Consider the following 14,599-nt stretch of genomic DNA (forward strand, 5'->3'; position numbering starts at 1 on the left):
ATTCGGGGCCTGGTGTGGGGAACCCTCCTGGGTGACTGCTATCTCCTTCGAAGAATAAAGGGCAGACTCCCTGGTCTGGGGGCTTGCTGGTTGGGCTATGACCTCACTACCTCTAAGTAGTAGGGTTCACTACATATAGGGTGGTGGGGAGGGTCCTGTCTGATGAAACAGCTTGCAGGGAAGTGACTTCTCATGGGGTGGAAAGGTGCTGGCCATGCTTTAGCCATCTCCCTGACGCTTGCCCCACCTTCCCCCACCCCAGCCTGCCGTGGGAGTCTGCGCAGCAGGAGGGAAGACGGGTACAGGCGCCCCCCAGGAGTTCACTAAGTGCTGAGCCTCGGCTTCCCCGACTGTGGGCTATGCCAGTCACACCTATCACAGGGCTTTCTTCATTTTAAAGATATATTTATTTGATTGAAAGGCATTGCAGAAAGAGAAGGAGAGACGAGAGAAATCTTGTATTGCTTATTCACTTTCCAAATGGTTTCAGTGGCCACAGCTGGGCCAGTCTGAAGCCAGGAACTTCTTCCAGATCTCCCATACAGGTATAGGGACCCCAGGACTTGGGCCATCCTCTGCTGCTTCCTCAGGCCATGTTAGCAGGGAGCTGGATTATAAGTGGAGCAGCAAGGACGTGAATAAGTGATCATATGGGATGCTGGCAGCACAGGCAGCAACAACCTACTACATCATGACACAGGCACAGTTTTTTTTTATTTTTAAATTCTGTTTATTTATTTGTAAGGCAGAAAAACAGAGAAGGAGACAGAGTGAGAGAAAGCCTCCATCTGCTGGTTCATGTCCCAGATGGCCACCATGGCCAGAGCTGGGCTAGAGTGAAGCCAGGAGCCGGGAGCTTCTTCCAGGTCACCTATGTGGGTACAGGAGCCCCAGCACTTGGGCCATCCTCCGCTGTTTTCCCAGGTGCATTAGCAGGCAGCTGGAAGGAAGTGGAGCAGCCGGGACTCAACATGGCATCAATATGGGAAACCAAAAGCTCCGCAGTGGAGACTTAACCTTCTAAAGCAATGGCTCCTGTTGCTGTTTATTTATTTATGAAGATTTATTTTTATTGGAAAGTCAGATATACAAAGAGGAGGAGAGACAGAGAAAGCTCTTCCGTCTGCTAATTCACTCCCGATGTGGCCGCAATGGTTGGAACTGAGCCGATCTGAAGCCCTGATCCTCTTCCAGGTCTCCTACACAGGTGCAGGGTCCCAAGGCTTTGGGCGATCCTCTGCTGCTTTCCCAGGCCACAAGCAGGGAGCTGGATGTGAAGCGGGGCTGCTGGATACAAACTGGCACCCATATGAGATCCTGGCGCATGCAAGGTGAGAACTTTAGCCGCGAGGCTTCCGAGCTGGGCCTTTATTTATTTATTTTAAAGAGAAGTGTCCCAAGGGCATTTGGGGAGTGAACTAGTAGACTGAAGATATTTCTCTGCCTCTCCTCTCTGTAAATCTGCTTTTCCAATAAAAATAAGTCTTAAACAAACAAAAAAAACCAGATATAAAGTCTCACGGCCAGCATCCCTGGGCACCTGTGCAGACAGCAGCTGTCATGGGTGCAGGAGGTTGTGGCGGGGCCTTTTCTGGGCAGTGCCCTGTGTTTGAGATGCCCACATACCCAAGGTCATCTAGCTGTTGACACAAGCAAGGTCATGCCCACCTTGTGGATGGAGAAGTGGGGCCTGTGGAGAGCAGCTGCTGGTTCCAAGCTCTAGGCCAGACCTTGCTCCAAAATCCCCTAGTTCTCCCTAACCCCAGCGAATGGGCCTGGGTATGAACCCAGGCTAGCCTGGGCCCCCTGCTGCATGGTACCCTGGACACATGAACTGCGGTGGGGTCGTGGCTGCTCCCTGCAGGTGACACCGCCTGGGTCGTGGCATCTGAGCTCCCTAAGTTGATTCTGAAACTCAGGGGCCTCCTGGAACTGACAGCTTGTTTGCGGCACCCAGATGCTGCGTTTCACACATGCACGTGACCTTGCTGATGGGCATGCTTGTGAAGGCTGGGCCTCTTTCCCGTCTGCACGTCTACCTGCTGCCCAGCTGCAGTCTCCTCTCCATGTTGTCAGTTACCTGGACCTAGATCCCAGAAGCCAGCTGCTACCCCACTTGTGAAGGAATGGGAGCCTGTGGTGCCATGTGAGGTTGAGGTCACACACTTGCTGGCAGCTCCAGGAACCCAGATGTTCTTGCATTTTCCCCTTTGGCTTCACTGAATCCTGTATACCCAGGAAGGTTCCGAGAGCCCATCTTGCTCATGGCAGGGTGGAGCCCATCAGGCTGCTGCTGCAAGCATGGGGCTGGGGGCAGGCTCTCCCTCGGCATCTCACGCAGTACTGCTGCTGGGGGAAAGCAGAGGGCAGGATTCTGACCAGGGTGCCTAGCTGCAAGTCCCAAACACACTGGGTGTAAAGTCTGAAATGTCTCATTTCAATGTCAAGCTTGAGATGACATGGAAGACAGGGTTAGGTCAAATCTCATTTTTTAAAAAAAGATTCATTGATTTTTATTGGAAAGGTAGATTTACAGAGAGGTAAGACAGAGAAAGATCTGCCTGCTGGTTCATTCCCCAAGTGGCCGCAATGGTCAGAGCTGAACCAATCTGAAACCAGGAGCTTCTTCTGGGTCTCGTATGTGGGTGCAGGGTCCCAAGGCTTTGGGCCGTCCTCGACGGCTTTCCCAGGCCACAAGCAGGGAGCTGGATGGGAAGTGGGACAGCTGGGACATGAACCAGTGCCCATATGGAATCCCAGTGCTTGCAAGACGAGGATTTAGCCAGTGAGCCATAGTGCTGGGCTCCAAATTTCCTTATTTTAGGTAGCATCCATTTAAAATCATCAGAGCCCATGGATGCAGCTCTCCCCCTTCAGGGAGCCAGGCTGCAGTGGATGGTGCGTGAGCGAGGGTTTTCAGAGACAACCCCAAGAGGCCAAAAGTTTCTTCCCTTAAAGTCCATGTGCATGTGGACTTAATGCCGAGCCCATCGACTCTGGTAGCTGGGATTGTGAGTTCTGTCTGTTGGCAACAGTGAACAGAACACCTTGGAGAATTTGCCAAGAGACATCAAAGCGGGAGACAGCCTTGCAGGAGACAGCAGGGCTCCTTGCAGGGGGAGGGCAGGGCCTGTCGGGATCCTGCCCCTGCTGGGGTTCTGGGGTGCTCACCTGGTGCAGGCTCCTCTGCCCAGGGGGCATTGATTGAGGCAGAAAATGATGGGCTCTTCTCCCTTTCCAGAGGACTCCTCCCCCCACAAGCTAATGCTTTGCAAGCGTGCTCTTCCTCAGGGCATGAACCCACTGCCAGCCTCTTACAAAAGATGCCTGGAGGGGTGGCCCTACAGCTTTTGTTGGGTTATGTAGGAGGCAGAGATGGGAGTCAGAAATTGGCTTTAGAAATGGGGTGTGTCCAGTGGCCTGATCTGGCCTGCTGCCCAGGGCCCCTGGTGAACTGTGGCATAAGGACCCATGGTTCTTAGCCTCCCCCAGGCTTGGGAAGATGGTTTACACGCAACCAACTCCCATGGCTCCACGTGGAGGCCCAGGTGTGCCCCGCGCTCCAGGAGTGACCGACTCTACCCTGGGGGAGGTGGGGAGGAGAGGATCGAGAGGCAGGCACCAGAGCAGGGGACCAAGGAAATCACAGGCATTCTTCCGAGAAGGGGAGGAAACACGTCTGCTGGAGGCTCCAGCACAGGCAAAGGCCCTGGGGCGGGAGCTGCCACGGCTTGTCCGAGGGCAGCAGACGGGCGATGGTGTGTGGGAGACACACTGGTGACCTCAGGAGCTCCGCCACCAGGCTCGAGACAGCAAGGAGCCAGCAGAGCTGTGTGAGCCTCCTGGAGCTCTTAAATCTATTCTTGGAAAATAGCTAGCTGAGGAATGATAAACGCCTGTTGAGCCGGGAGGTGTTGCAACCCCCAGCCGGTGAGAGGTGAGGAGGTCTGTGTGAGGCCCATGCAGAGTAGGCTGTGTTGGGGAGGGGTTGGCGGGTTAGGGCTCGGCCATGAGGGAAGTGGTGTGATGACCAGTGAGGGGGAGGCTGGGGGCAGGGCCGGGGTAGAGGTCGTGCTCAGGATTCCTTCTTTCAGGCAGCCCTGGTTCAGCATGGAGGGACAGGGAGGGTTGGGGTCTACCCCAGAGGCTGAGGTCTCTACACTCTGACCTTGACCACACTGTGTGAGCCTGCGATCCCTCGTAGCACTGTGTGGCAGGAAGTGAGGGTACATGTGGATATGAGATGTGGCCATGGGACCCTGGGTAGCTCCCAAGTTGGGCCCATTTTTGCTTTCCTGCTGTTTTTGCAAGTTTTCAGTATCTTTCAAAACCCACGCCTGGACCAGACCCATCCAACATTTGAAAACCACCCTGCAGTGACCTGTTGGGAAGAGGGCCGCTTTGTCGTCAAGCCTCAAATGTCTCCCCTTCACATCTCCCACAAGTGGGGTCCCTCCAGAGGCTGGGGGAGGGGGTCCTGTCTGGGGGCGCCCTGGCTAGTGAGGCTGACTGGACGTCCAGCTCAGCTGGCTGCAGGGGTCTGGCAGGGGTGACACTGTGATCTTGGGGTCCCCATTCCTCCCCTGGGGGCGTGGGGAGCTCGAAGGCCTCTCCCTCTCCACTCCCGGATCAGCATGTCAGGGAAACACTGTGGACCAAGCAGAAGGGGTGAGTGAAAGCAGCCAGAACCGTGGGAGCAGCCCAGGCTTCAGCAGTTGGACTGTGGCCCCATCCCCTCCTGGGTGCTAGAGCTCTAGGGTCTGGAGCAGGGCGACTGCCTAGGGGCAAGGGACTGACTGGAGGGCTGACTGAAGGAAGATGTATTCCTCTGAAGGGGATTTCTATGTGAAGATGCAGGGCGGGGCACTGTACTGCCCGTTGTGACATCCCGTATCGGCTCCCCACTGATGTGCCTAGGAAAGCAGCAGCAGCTGGCCCAACTGCTTGTGCTCCTGTCTACCACATAGGAGGCCAGGGTGGATCTCCTGGCTGTTAGCTTCAGCCTGGCCCAGACCCTAATGTCACACCCATTTGGGAAGTGAATCAGCAGATGGAAGATCTTTCTCTTTGTAATCCCACCTTTCAAATAAATACACAAATCTTTAAAAATAAATATGCACTGTGAGCATGTACGCTGCATCATATTTTTGGGATCCCGCCATGGAGACGCCTTGCACTGTCTTCCTGGGGTTCAGGTGGGCTGCCTCTCCTACCCTCTGTGTAGACACAGTGTTGACTTAAATGCTGTGTTCCTTCCGAGTGGCTTTGTGCCAGTGCAGGCAATGAATAAAGAGCCATGGATAGCATGCAGGGCCATCTTCCTCTGCCTTCCAGGTGCATTACCAGGCAGGTGGACTGGCAGTGGAGCAGGTGGGACCTGAACTGCTGCTTCAGGGTACTAGCCCTGCAGACAGTGGCTTAACCTGTGGCACTACACTGCTGGTCCCCAATGCATGTTTCACTCAGTTTCAGCTCGTGCACACTGTCTTCACATGGCTGAGTGCGCAGACTGAGAGAGAGAGAGAGCTCTTACAGGTCTTTCCCACAGGTATCGGCTGCTTTCTGCTTTTCCTCTCTGCAAGTCTCCAATTTCACATGAGTTTGGTAGTTACTCAGGCCTCGGCCAGTCTCACTAGATTTCACTTCCTTTGAGTGGCAGCTAAAATCTTAAGATTATGCTGCATGACAGTAGAAAGGAATCTGATTTAAAAGCAAAATTTGTTCATAGAGGAAATTCCATTTGACAGAGAAGTCATGGTGGTGCTCTTCACCTACCACATCCCTGAAAGGGGGTTCAGAATCTGATGCGGCTCCTGGCCTCCTTCTGGGGACATTCTGAGTACCCCCTGATCATCCCCACTGCCCCTTGTCACTCCCTGGAGCTCCATTTGTCCATCACTATGGCACTTTACCCACTCCTGCCTCATTTTGCAAGTTTTGCTTACATTTGAAAGGGAGAGAGGCACAGACAATGAGAGAAAAATCTTCCCTCCTCTGGTTCATTCTCCAAATTTCAGCAACAAGCCAGGGTTGGGTCAGGCTGCAGCCAAGGGACGGGAACGCGACCTCAGTCTGCCCGGGAGTGGCACACGGCCACACGTGCACAGGCCCCAGAGCTGTATTTTCCCGGTTCGTAACTTGTCTTGCTAGCAGGCTTCTGGGGGCTTAAAAGCTCCTTCCCTCAACAGGACCATCAAATATGCACACTTGGGTCCTCTGACACCTTCATACTGTACACATGAGACAGCTACAGTGTTCAGATCTTGCACCTCCTGGGATTCATTTTGGGGTATAAAAAGTAAGCAATTCATTCAAACAGAAAATTTAACTTTAAAATACAATAAATACTTTGTATCCCTGCTTCCAAATCTAAGATGGACTCCCAGTGAAGCTGTTGGAAATGTGTGGACAGTGGGATGCTGGACTGTCTGACATTGTACCAGCAATGTTGGGGCACACTTAAATAACAGACTGACGGAATCATGACTCCTTATGAAGGACTGTACTATCGTAGCAATGTGGGGAAAATCTGTCGGGGGGTGGGCGTTTGGCGGGGGGAATCCCAGTCTCTATGAAATTGTAGCATAAAATTCAAAATAAAAATTTAACAACAAAAAACACCCAATAAATAAAAATTTCTAGATGTCACTTATATAATTTATTGTTTAAAGAATATTCATAGTAAAAAAAATCGAAGTTTACCTATTTTATAGCACACAGTTTTAGAAAAGAGTTACTTCTTTGGAAGGTCCTGTGTGTGCGTGTTTGGGGGGGTTGAAGATAAAGATTGTCTGTTCTCTGACACACTCCTTGCATGGTCCCAATAGCCAGGCTGAAGCCAGGAACTCAGCACTCATCAGGTCTCCCATGTGGGCGCAGGCCCCAAGCAGAGGACCATTCTCTGCTGCTTTCCCAGGCCACAAGCAGGAAGCTGGATGGGAAGTGGAGAAGCCAGGTCTTGAACTGGCAATCCAAGATGGAATGCTGGTTTAACAGCTGGTGGCTTAACCTACTGCAGCAAACATTTTTACAAACACATCTGATACATACGTAGATATGTATGTATATGCATATGTGTCACATAGTAAAATATACTTTTCACGATTCTCTTGAAAGTTATATTACAACTAGGCATTGCTATCATCATCAAAACATTTTTTCAATAAAGTTCTTAACGTCTTCTCACTCTTTTGGATCTTGCCGGTTGGTTTGGTTTAATGTATTTCCTTTTAAAAAGTTTCTTTTCAATTAAGCTCACTTCTTCATGGAGTAAGGAGCTCTTTATTCTCAGCAGGAAGGAGAAGAGATTTAGTACAAACCGGTAACTCAGAGAAAAATTTGCTTCTTCGTAGGTTGTCACATGTCTGCAATAGCTGGAAGGGGAGAGAAACGAGGAGGTTACACTGTGTGGTCATTTGCAAATGCCTATGTCCACCTCGGCATATCTCCTAAGCAGCTTAGAGAGGTTTATGGTAGCATTCCAAACCAGAAGGAAACTCAGAACTTGGGAAAACTCCCAACATACACAGGAAAACATGTCAGCCCTGCCAATGGAGATCACACGAGGGGATGTGGTGTGGGGGGAGCCGGAAGGCCCCAGCTCTTGCTCAGAGCTCCTCTGGCCCCACCAGGCCTCGCCCCATCCTCCTACATGGTCAAGACAGAGAGGAGCATCTTGGGAGAGTTCTAGCTGGCTAAGCTGGCCAGATCCCTCCCCCTACCCCAAGTAAGACACAACTTTCCAATGTGCCCTGAAATCCTGTATGCACTACAGACATGCTTAGTGAGAATTTTCACCTATTTAAAAATAGTAAAGCCTGAATGTGATCAAATGTGGTATTACCAAACCTCTAGCTAATGCTAATCACCAATCTCCAACCACATCAAAGTTCAGGCAACCCAGGGGACAGAAAAGCATGTCAAATGGTGTCACAGGGCTGCAATTGGCAAGGTCCAGATTAAGGAAAACTGTCCAGGACACATGACCTAGATAACAAGTAGACTACAGGGGAAAGGCCAAGGTGAGGAGCCAGACAACATAGCCAAACAAACACTCCAAGGACAGTCAACCGCCCACAAGACGGGCCTTACAGGAACACGGACATGAACTCCTTTAGAAGACCACATGACAATTTTGAAATGCCAAGCAACAACTACATAGCTGATAATATTATGGAATTGCGTTATTTTAGTGTTTGATTAGATGTAATATGGGTGTATTTTTAAAAAAAGATTTTGGTGTTTGGGATCCATTTTGTACAGGCATGAGGGCACTGAGTGGGGCCAGGGTGGAGTGAGCCCAGCTGCAGCCAGGACAGGAACCCTGCCCAGATGGATGCTAGTGCTTGCAACTGGAAGATAGGCCTGTTGAGTTACTGTGTCGGGCCCCCTTATAATTCTTTCATAACTGTCTCTATTGAATACTTGAAATTGAATCCTCTACCATAAGAACATGGTTGCTACAACTGAATATCTGCTCTCAAGCATTGAAAAACATTTCATTTAAACAATTTTGGATAGAAATCTTGAAAATTTAGTTATATGTTACTTGGTTGTCTTAAACAGAGTACACTCAGCATAATACAGTTTTTAATCTTTGTGACTGTATCACAACAAGCTGTCCATTTCTGTGGAAGAAATTCCTGAAATGTGGTTAAAAAAAACAAGCCTGAAGTGAACGGGAATACACATATCACTTAGGGACACAGCCCGTGTTAAAGCAGTCCCCATGGTCAGTGGTGTGGAGCTAGGAGCTGTGTTGCGAGTGAACTTCAGGCTCCCAGGACATGGCTCTGTGGCTTAACTTGCTTCTGTGGTGCCAGGCTGCGTTCTAAAACATGCAAGAACAGGCATGTGCGGCAGTGGTTAAGACGTGGCTTGGAGCACTATATTCAACATCAGCGTGTTTGGCTCAAGCTGGCCTCTGCTTCCAGCTCCAGCTTCCTGCTCTGCTGCAGCCCAGGAGGCAGTAGGGGTGGCCCCAGGAGCTAGGTCTCTGTTACCCACGTGGGGAGTCTAGGCAGAGTTCGGGGCTTCTGGCTTCCGTCTGGCCCAGACTGCTGTTAAAGTCTTTTGGAGAATGAATTAGTGGATACAAGACTTTTCTGTCTCTGTCTTTGAAATAAGTAAAATAAAATAGGCAAGGCTGATGGCTGACCTTGGCATAAAGTGGAGGTATGACAGAATCTCACCTTATAGTTTCTTTAGCTAAGGTCATGTACAGAGAAATGGCTGTTGCATCCGATTGCACGAGGTCTGGTCACACTTAACGTGACACATTTCAGTCTAAGAACCATGAACCTCCCACCAGCTGCCCTGTGGAGAGGAGCCCCGAGGTTGATGGGCCAGGAGTCCCCCAGGACTGAACATCTAGGCCATGAGTGCAGCCACGCCAGCAACCCACTGCCTGAAGTTGATGTGGGCCCTTACCCACCAGCACTGCCACCTTCTCTCCTCCTCTTGGTGAAAGCTTAAAGCCCACCAAGCCAACGCACCACGCCCTGCCCAGGAAGGCCTCACCTCAGAGCAGCATGGTCCGGGCTATGGTCCTATTGGGAAAGTGCGGCTCCTTAGTCACCAATGATGCAGCTAAAACTGTACTTTTTCAAGCAGCAAACCTCAACTGGGACAAATTCATTTTATCACCTCCTATTGTATTTTTTACATTTCATTTACCTTTGATTATGCCAACTCCAGAAGAAAACTGTTTCATAAACATTAGTTTTGTTTAAAATAATAATCATCACAGGCATCATTTACTGAATACTGGCTGACTCCAAGCATCTCAATGAATCCTTTCAAAGACTTGGCATGGCTTCATTTTCCACTCGTTCAGTTACTAATCCTTGCTGAGCTTCTCCCGGGGCCAGGCTCTGGTTCACTGGACGGTGGGCACTACGGGTGGAGCCTTGCTCGCCTGAGACATCTAAGGAAGCCTAGGAAATGAAGGCGTAGGATGTCTGGAGCCGCTGCTTCATGGGCAGCGGGCCCTCTGAGGGCAGCTGCTGGGAACAGACCAGGGACCGGCCACCTTGTCTGCCTTCCTCCAACTCTGCACACAACATCAGGCACATTTCCATTCTCTTGACTAGATGCTCACTACTTGCTAATTCTGATAAATAACCTATCTGGCTCTTATCACACATGTGACTTTTTAGGAAAATTAGAGGTTAACACCCCTTTGGGCCAAACTGGAGATGCCAGCCTGTCTGGTCTGACTTCCCAAAGCATCACATACCTTCTGCAGAACTTCTGCGTACTGAGCCAGTACAAGGAGTTTTTGATGAGCAGCGACTGGCCTTTCTTGCTCAGGACCCCCTGGAGGCTGTGTCCATGGAAACACGTCCTATTGGTATCTTCTTCAGTCCAATTGAACTGAAAGCTTGAAGGTTTTTTCCCCCCAGAAGTTGGTGTTGGATGAACCAGCGCACTGAACTGTTTCTGGAGACTCACGACCATTTCTGGAATGTGAGGAAAAGGGAAAGCAGTCACACTGAAGCCACTTTCAATGCACAAGGCGACGTGGGCCACGAGCAGGAGTGCCCAGCGCATCCCTGGACTTAACAGGGGCAACGACAGGGCAACAACCACAAGAGGAGTATGGGGCACTACCTAGGATGAGCAAAATGGCAACTTTTATGTTAATCCTACAACTGAGAAAAAGAATGTACAAGACCATCAAAATTTAATTCTCTAAAGAATGCTAAAAGCTGCAGCAATTGAGGACTTTGAAAGTGACAGGAACATAAGCTTCTGGTGGGAAGTAAAGCTCTGTTCTGAGTAAACTCAAGTTCCAGAAGCAGACCCCCATGGCGATTCCTTGCAGGAACTGGTATTTGTGGAGACACACATGTGGCCTGGGATATTTGTTTTAAAAAAGCGAAAATTGATATATGCAATCCTTGTTTCAAGTCAGGACACTTAGCTTTTCTACGACTGTGCTGCTAGTTGGCTCCAACACCAGAAACCCTAACTCACCTCTTCTCTTGTACACCACCGGCTTGTCAATGTGCGAGTGGTAGAGTGGTCTTTCACTTTTCCACAGGTACCTGTGCAAGGCAGAGAGACAGTTGCAGCAGGATGGAGAAAATTTGGCCTGAGACACATTGCAGACACTGGCTGAGCGTGGCTGACCGGCACAGGTCAACACTGCCTACAGCCCCAGGAAGCTCTGCGTGAGAGGCGTCCAACAGAAGGGCGTGCTTGCCCCGCATGCCTCCCACAAGCTTGTAGGGTCTGGAAGCTTTGGATTATGGCAAAGGAAATCAAAGTATTTCCCTCACCACAAAACTCCCTTGCTATGTATCTTCCCAGAAGCCACCACCAAGCAAGTGTCCCTCCTTTCCTTTGCTCTAGCTGCCCTGCATGGAGTAAGTCAGGGGCACTTCCCATCCTGCTCACACGCACAAAGGGCCCCTACGTACCAGGTTCTCCACATTGAATACTGGGAAATCTACTCTATTCCTGGTGGCAATGAGGAGGGAAGAGTTCCTGCACCACAGCGTCCTGAAGTCTGTACCGGCCCAACCTGTTCTGGCCTAGGGATAGCCAGCCAGGGAGGCGCACTGTAAAATTGGGATCTTCCAGTCATCTGGCCCTTGGGGCTCCTCCAGGGCAAGGAGTAAGTCATCTGAGATTCCTACAGATTAGGGGTGGCTGGTCCTAGACTGCTGCTTCTGGCTCTAGTGGCTGTTGCTGAACTTTGCCAGACAGACACTGCTGCTAGGAACAAAATGCCAATGTTCACGCCATCTCCTTTATACTACTTCTGAGCTCCCTCAAGTAGTAGATGTTCCTAACTGGCAGTTAACATGAAATCTACCTTCTTGACTGTAGGCCTTTTCTGGGGTTAGGAGACACTGGCAACCGGCAAGAGCACTGAGTCAGAGGCGTGGCTCCACCACTGCTGAGGGACCACTCAGAGTGACCAAGCCAGAGGGGCTCCATGTCCCAAATGGTCCCTGTCCTTTCTCTGCCTCCAGTACTGGAAGGACCTCACTGACCGGTGAAGAGCCAATTGTTAACCTTGCTGTCCACCTTCACAAGGTTGCTGCGAGCAGCAATTAAGATAAAGTATGCATAGTTTCAGCTCCTGTGTGATGACTAGAGTTACTATCTAGCACTTAACACAGGACCTGGCTAGCAGACACTCAGTTATCTGTGGATTTTCCAGAAAAGATGATGAGAAGGAACAGGAAGTCAGAACTACATTTTCAAACTTATAATGTTCTCTTATTGGTCATTTTTCATCATTTTTTCATGAGGAGGCAGAAAATGAATGTAAAAGAAGACATTTTGCATTTTAGTCAAGAACTGAGATTTTTCTCAAGAATTTTAAGAATACTTAATACAGGGCCCGGCACTGTGGCCTAGCAGCTAAAGTCCTTGCCTTGAATGTACCGGGATCCCATATTGGTGCTGGTTCTAATCCCGGCAGCTCCTCTTCCCATCCAGCTCCCTGCTTGTGGCCTGGGAAAGCAGTCGAGGACGGCCCAAAGCTTTGGGACACTGCACCCGTGTGGGAGACCCGGAAGAAGTTCCTGGTTCCCGGCTTCGGATCGGCGCAGAACCGGCCATTGTGGTCACTTGGGGAGTGAATCACTGGACGGAAGATCTTCCTCTCTGTCTCTTCTCCTCTCTGTATATCTGACTTTGTAATAAAAAATAAATAAATCTTTAAAGAATACTTAATACAATCATGGCTACACACAGAACAAACACTAAAGTTTTACTTTGGATTTTGACATCGATGTAAAAGGCTAAGCGCAGAGATGACGTGTTCTCCAATCAGGGAGCAGGAGAGAAGAAATGAGTGTTGGGAGGAGATGATCTTACTGACAGGTACAAATGAATCCTAATGAACCGTACCGCATTTAAAATATAATGGAAGGTTATCATCTAATTCTTCAGTAAATGAGTGCAAATGTTTAGATATCTGTGATGTTATTTTCTCAAATACTTACAATAACAAGCTCAGAAACCAAGCATTTCCCTAAAGCAGTCTAGCACCGGTCTCTGGGCACGCCTACCTCAGGCATCCTTGATAAGCACCTGACACCCAGGCAGGTGGAAATGGTGCCCTGACCAGGAGGTGTCAGTACTACTTCCTTAAGGTCACCTGCCCAGAGAATGGGAAAGGTCATATAAAATAACAACACTCTGTTTAGATACCACTTTTTTTTTTTTTTTTATGACAGAGTTTCATAGGCTCTGGGATTCCCCCAACCCCTCCCCCAACTCCTCTCCCCATACTGGATTCCTCAACATTGTTGTGGCAGTACAGTTCATAACCAGTCATGATTCCTTCATTGTGGGCCTGTACCATGCACAGAGTCCAGCGTCTTATTGTCCAGATAAATTCAACAGTTTCATTGGGAGACTATCTCTGGTCTGAAAGCAGAGCTGGCAGAATATCATCTAAAATGAAAACTTCTTTAAAAAGTTGCATTAGGGCCCGGCGGCGTGGCCTAGCAGCTAAAGTCCTCACCTTGAACGCCCCAGGATCCCATATGGGCGCCAGTTCTAATCCTGGCAGCTCCACTTCCCATCCAGCTCCCTGCTTGTGGCCTGGGAAAGCAGTCGAGGACGGCCCAAAGCTTTGGGACCCTGCACCAGAGTGGGAGACCCGGAAGAGGTTCTTGGTTCCCGGCTTCGGATTGGCGCAGAATCGGCCGTTGTGGTCACTTGGGGAGTGAATCACTGGGCGGAAGATCTTCCTCTCTGTCTCTTCTCCTCTCTGTATATCTGACTTTCTAATAAAAATAAATAAATCTAAAAAAAATAAAAAGTTGCTTTAATTGGCCAATGTCTTCCAACTACAGAAAGCTACAAAGACAAGCCAAACACCTTGTTACCTAGCTTCAAGTGATCTGTAAACTTTCCTTATCTTTCTATGATTTAGTCCTTCAGCCCATTTCTAATCCAGCTACCTTGTTAGTGCACCTGGGAAGGCAGCATAGGATGGTCCAAGTGCTTGAGTCCCTGTCACCCATGTGGGAGACCTACGAAAAGTTCGTGGCTTTGGCTTTGGCTTGGCCCGATCTGGCCAATGCGGTCATTTGTGCATTGGACCAATGGATGGAAAAGCTCTTTGTCTCTCTCTAACTCTGCCTTTCAAATAAATAGATAAATACATATTTTTTGAGGCATAATTTACATCCAGTAAATTCATCCTGCCCAGTGGCCCTGCCAACACTGACAACACATCCAGGTGTGTAATTATCAGCATGACTAACACACAGAACAGCCCCATTATTCTGAAACACCTCCCATGCACACTGAAGTCAACCCCTCTCTTCATGCTTCCATCTCAGACAACCACTGTTGCTTTTCTGTCGCTGCAAATCTAGTCTTTTCCAGGATGCAATATAAATAAAATCAAACCTTCTGTAACCTTCTGAGTCTTTCCCTTAGGAATGTATTTAAGATCCATGCACACTGTTGATGGATCCACAGGCGGTCCCTCTGTGTTGCTGAATGCTATTCTACTTGAGCGATGGACGACAGTTTGCTTCTTCATTTACTAGCTTGAGGATGCTGAGGCTGCTGCTTGTTTTAGGGAATTACAAATGATGTCACTATAAACTTCCCTAGATGGATT

General features: G+C 49.5%; 1 protein-coding gene across 1 annotated transcript in view; it reads right to left on the bottom strand.

Annotated features, from left to right (window-relative positions):
• Positions 1-6,860: 6,860 nt before the first annotated feature.
• Positions 6,861-14,599, bottom strand: part of TAF1B (TATA-box binding protein associated factor, RNA polymerase I subunit B) — a 66,498-nt gene continuing 58,759 nt past the window's right edge. Inside the window, exons 13-15 of the mRNA XM_058668288.1 lie at positions 10,978-11,048; positions 10,238-10,460; positions 6,861-7,373 (exon numbers count right to left, since the gene is read on the bottom strand). Coding sequence (XP_058524271.1) covers positions 7,172-7,373; positions 10,238-10,460; positions 10,978-11,048 — 496 coding nt within the window. The 3' untranslated portion in view covers positions 6,861-7,171. The remainder of the gene's footprint in view (positions 7,374-10,237; positions 10,461-10,977; positions 11,049-14,599) is intronic.

The sequence above is a fragment of the Ochotona princeps genome, chromosome 8 (genome assembly GCF_030435755.1).
Source record: "Ochotona princeps isolate mOchPri1 chromosome 8, mOchPri1.hap1, whole genome shotgun sequence".
Lineage (NCBI taxonomy): Eukaryota > Metazoa > Chordata > Mammalia > Lagomorpha > Ochotonidae > Ochotona > Ochotona princeps.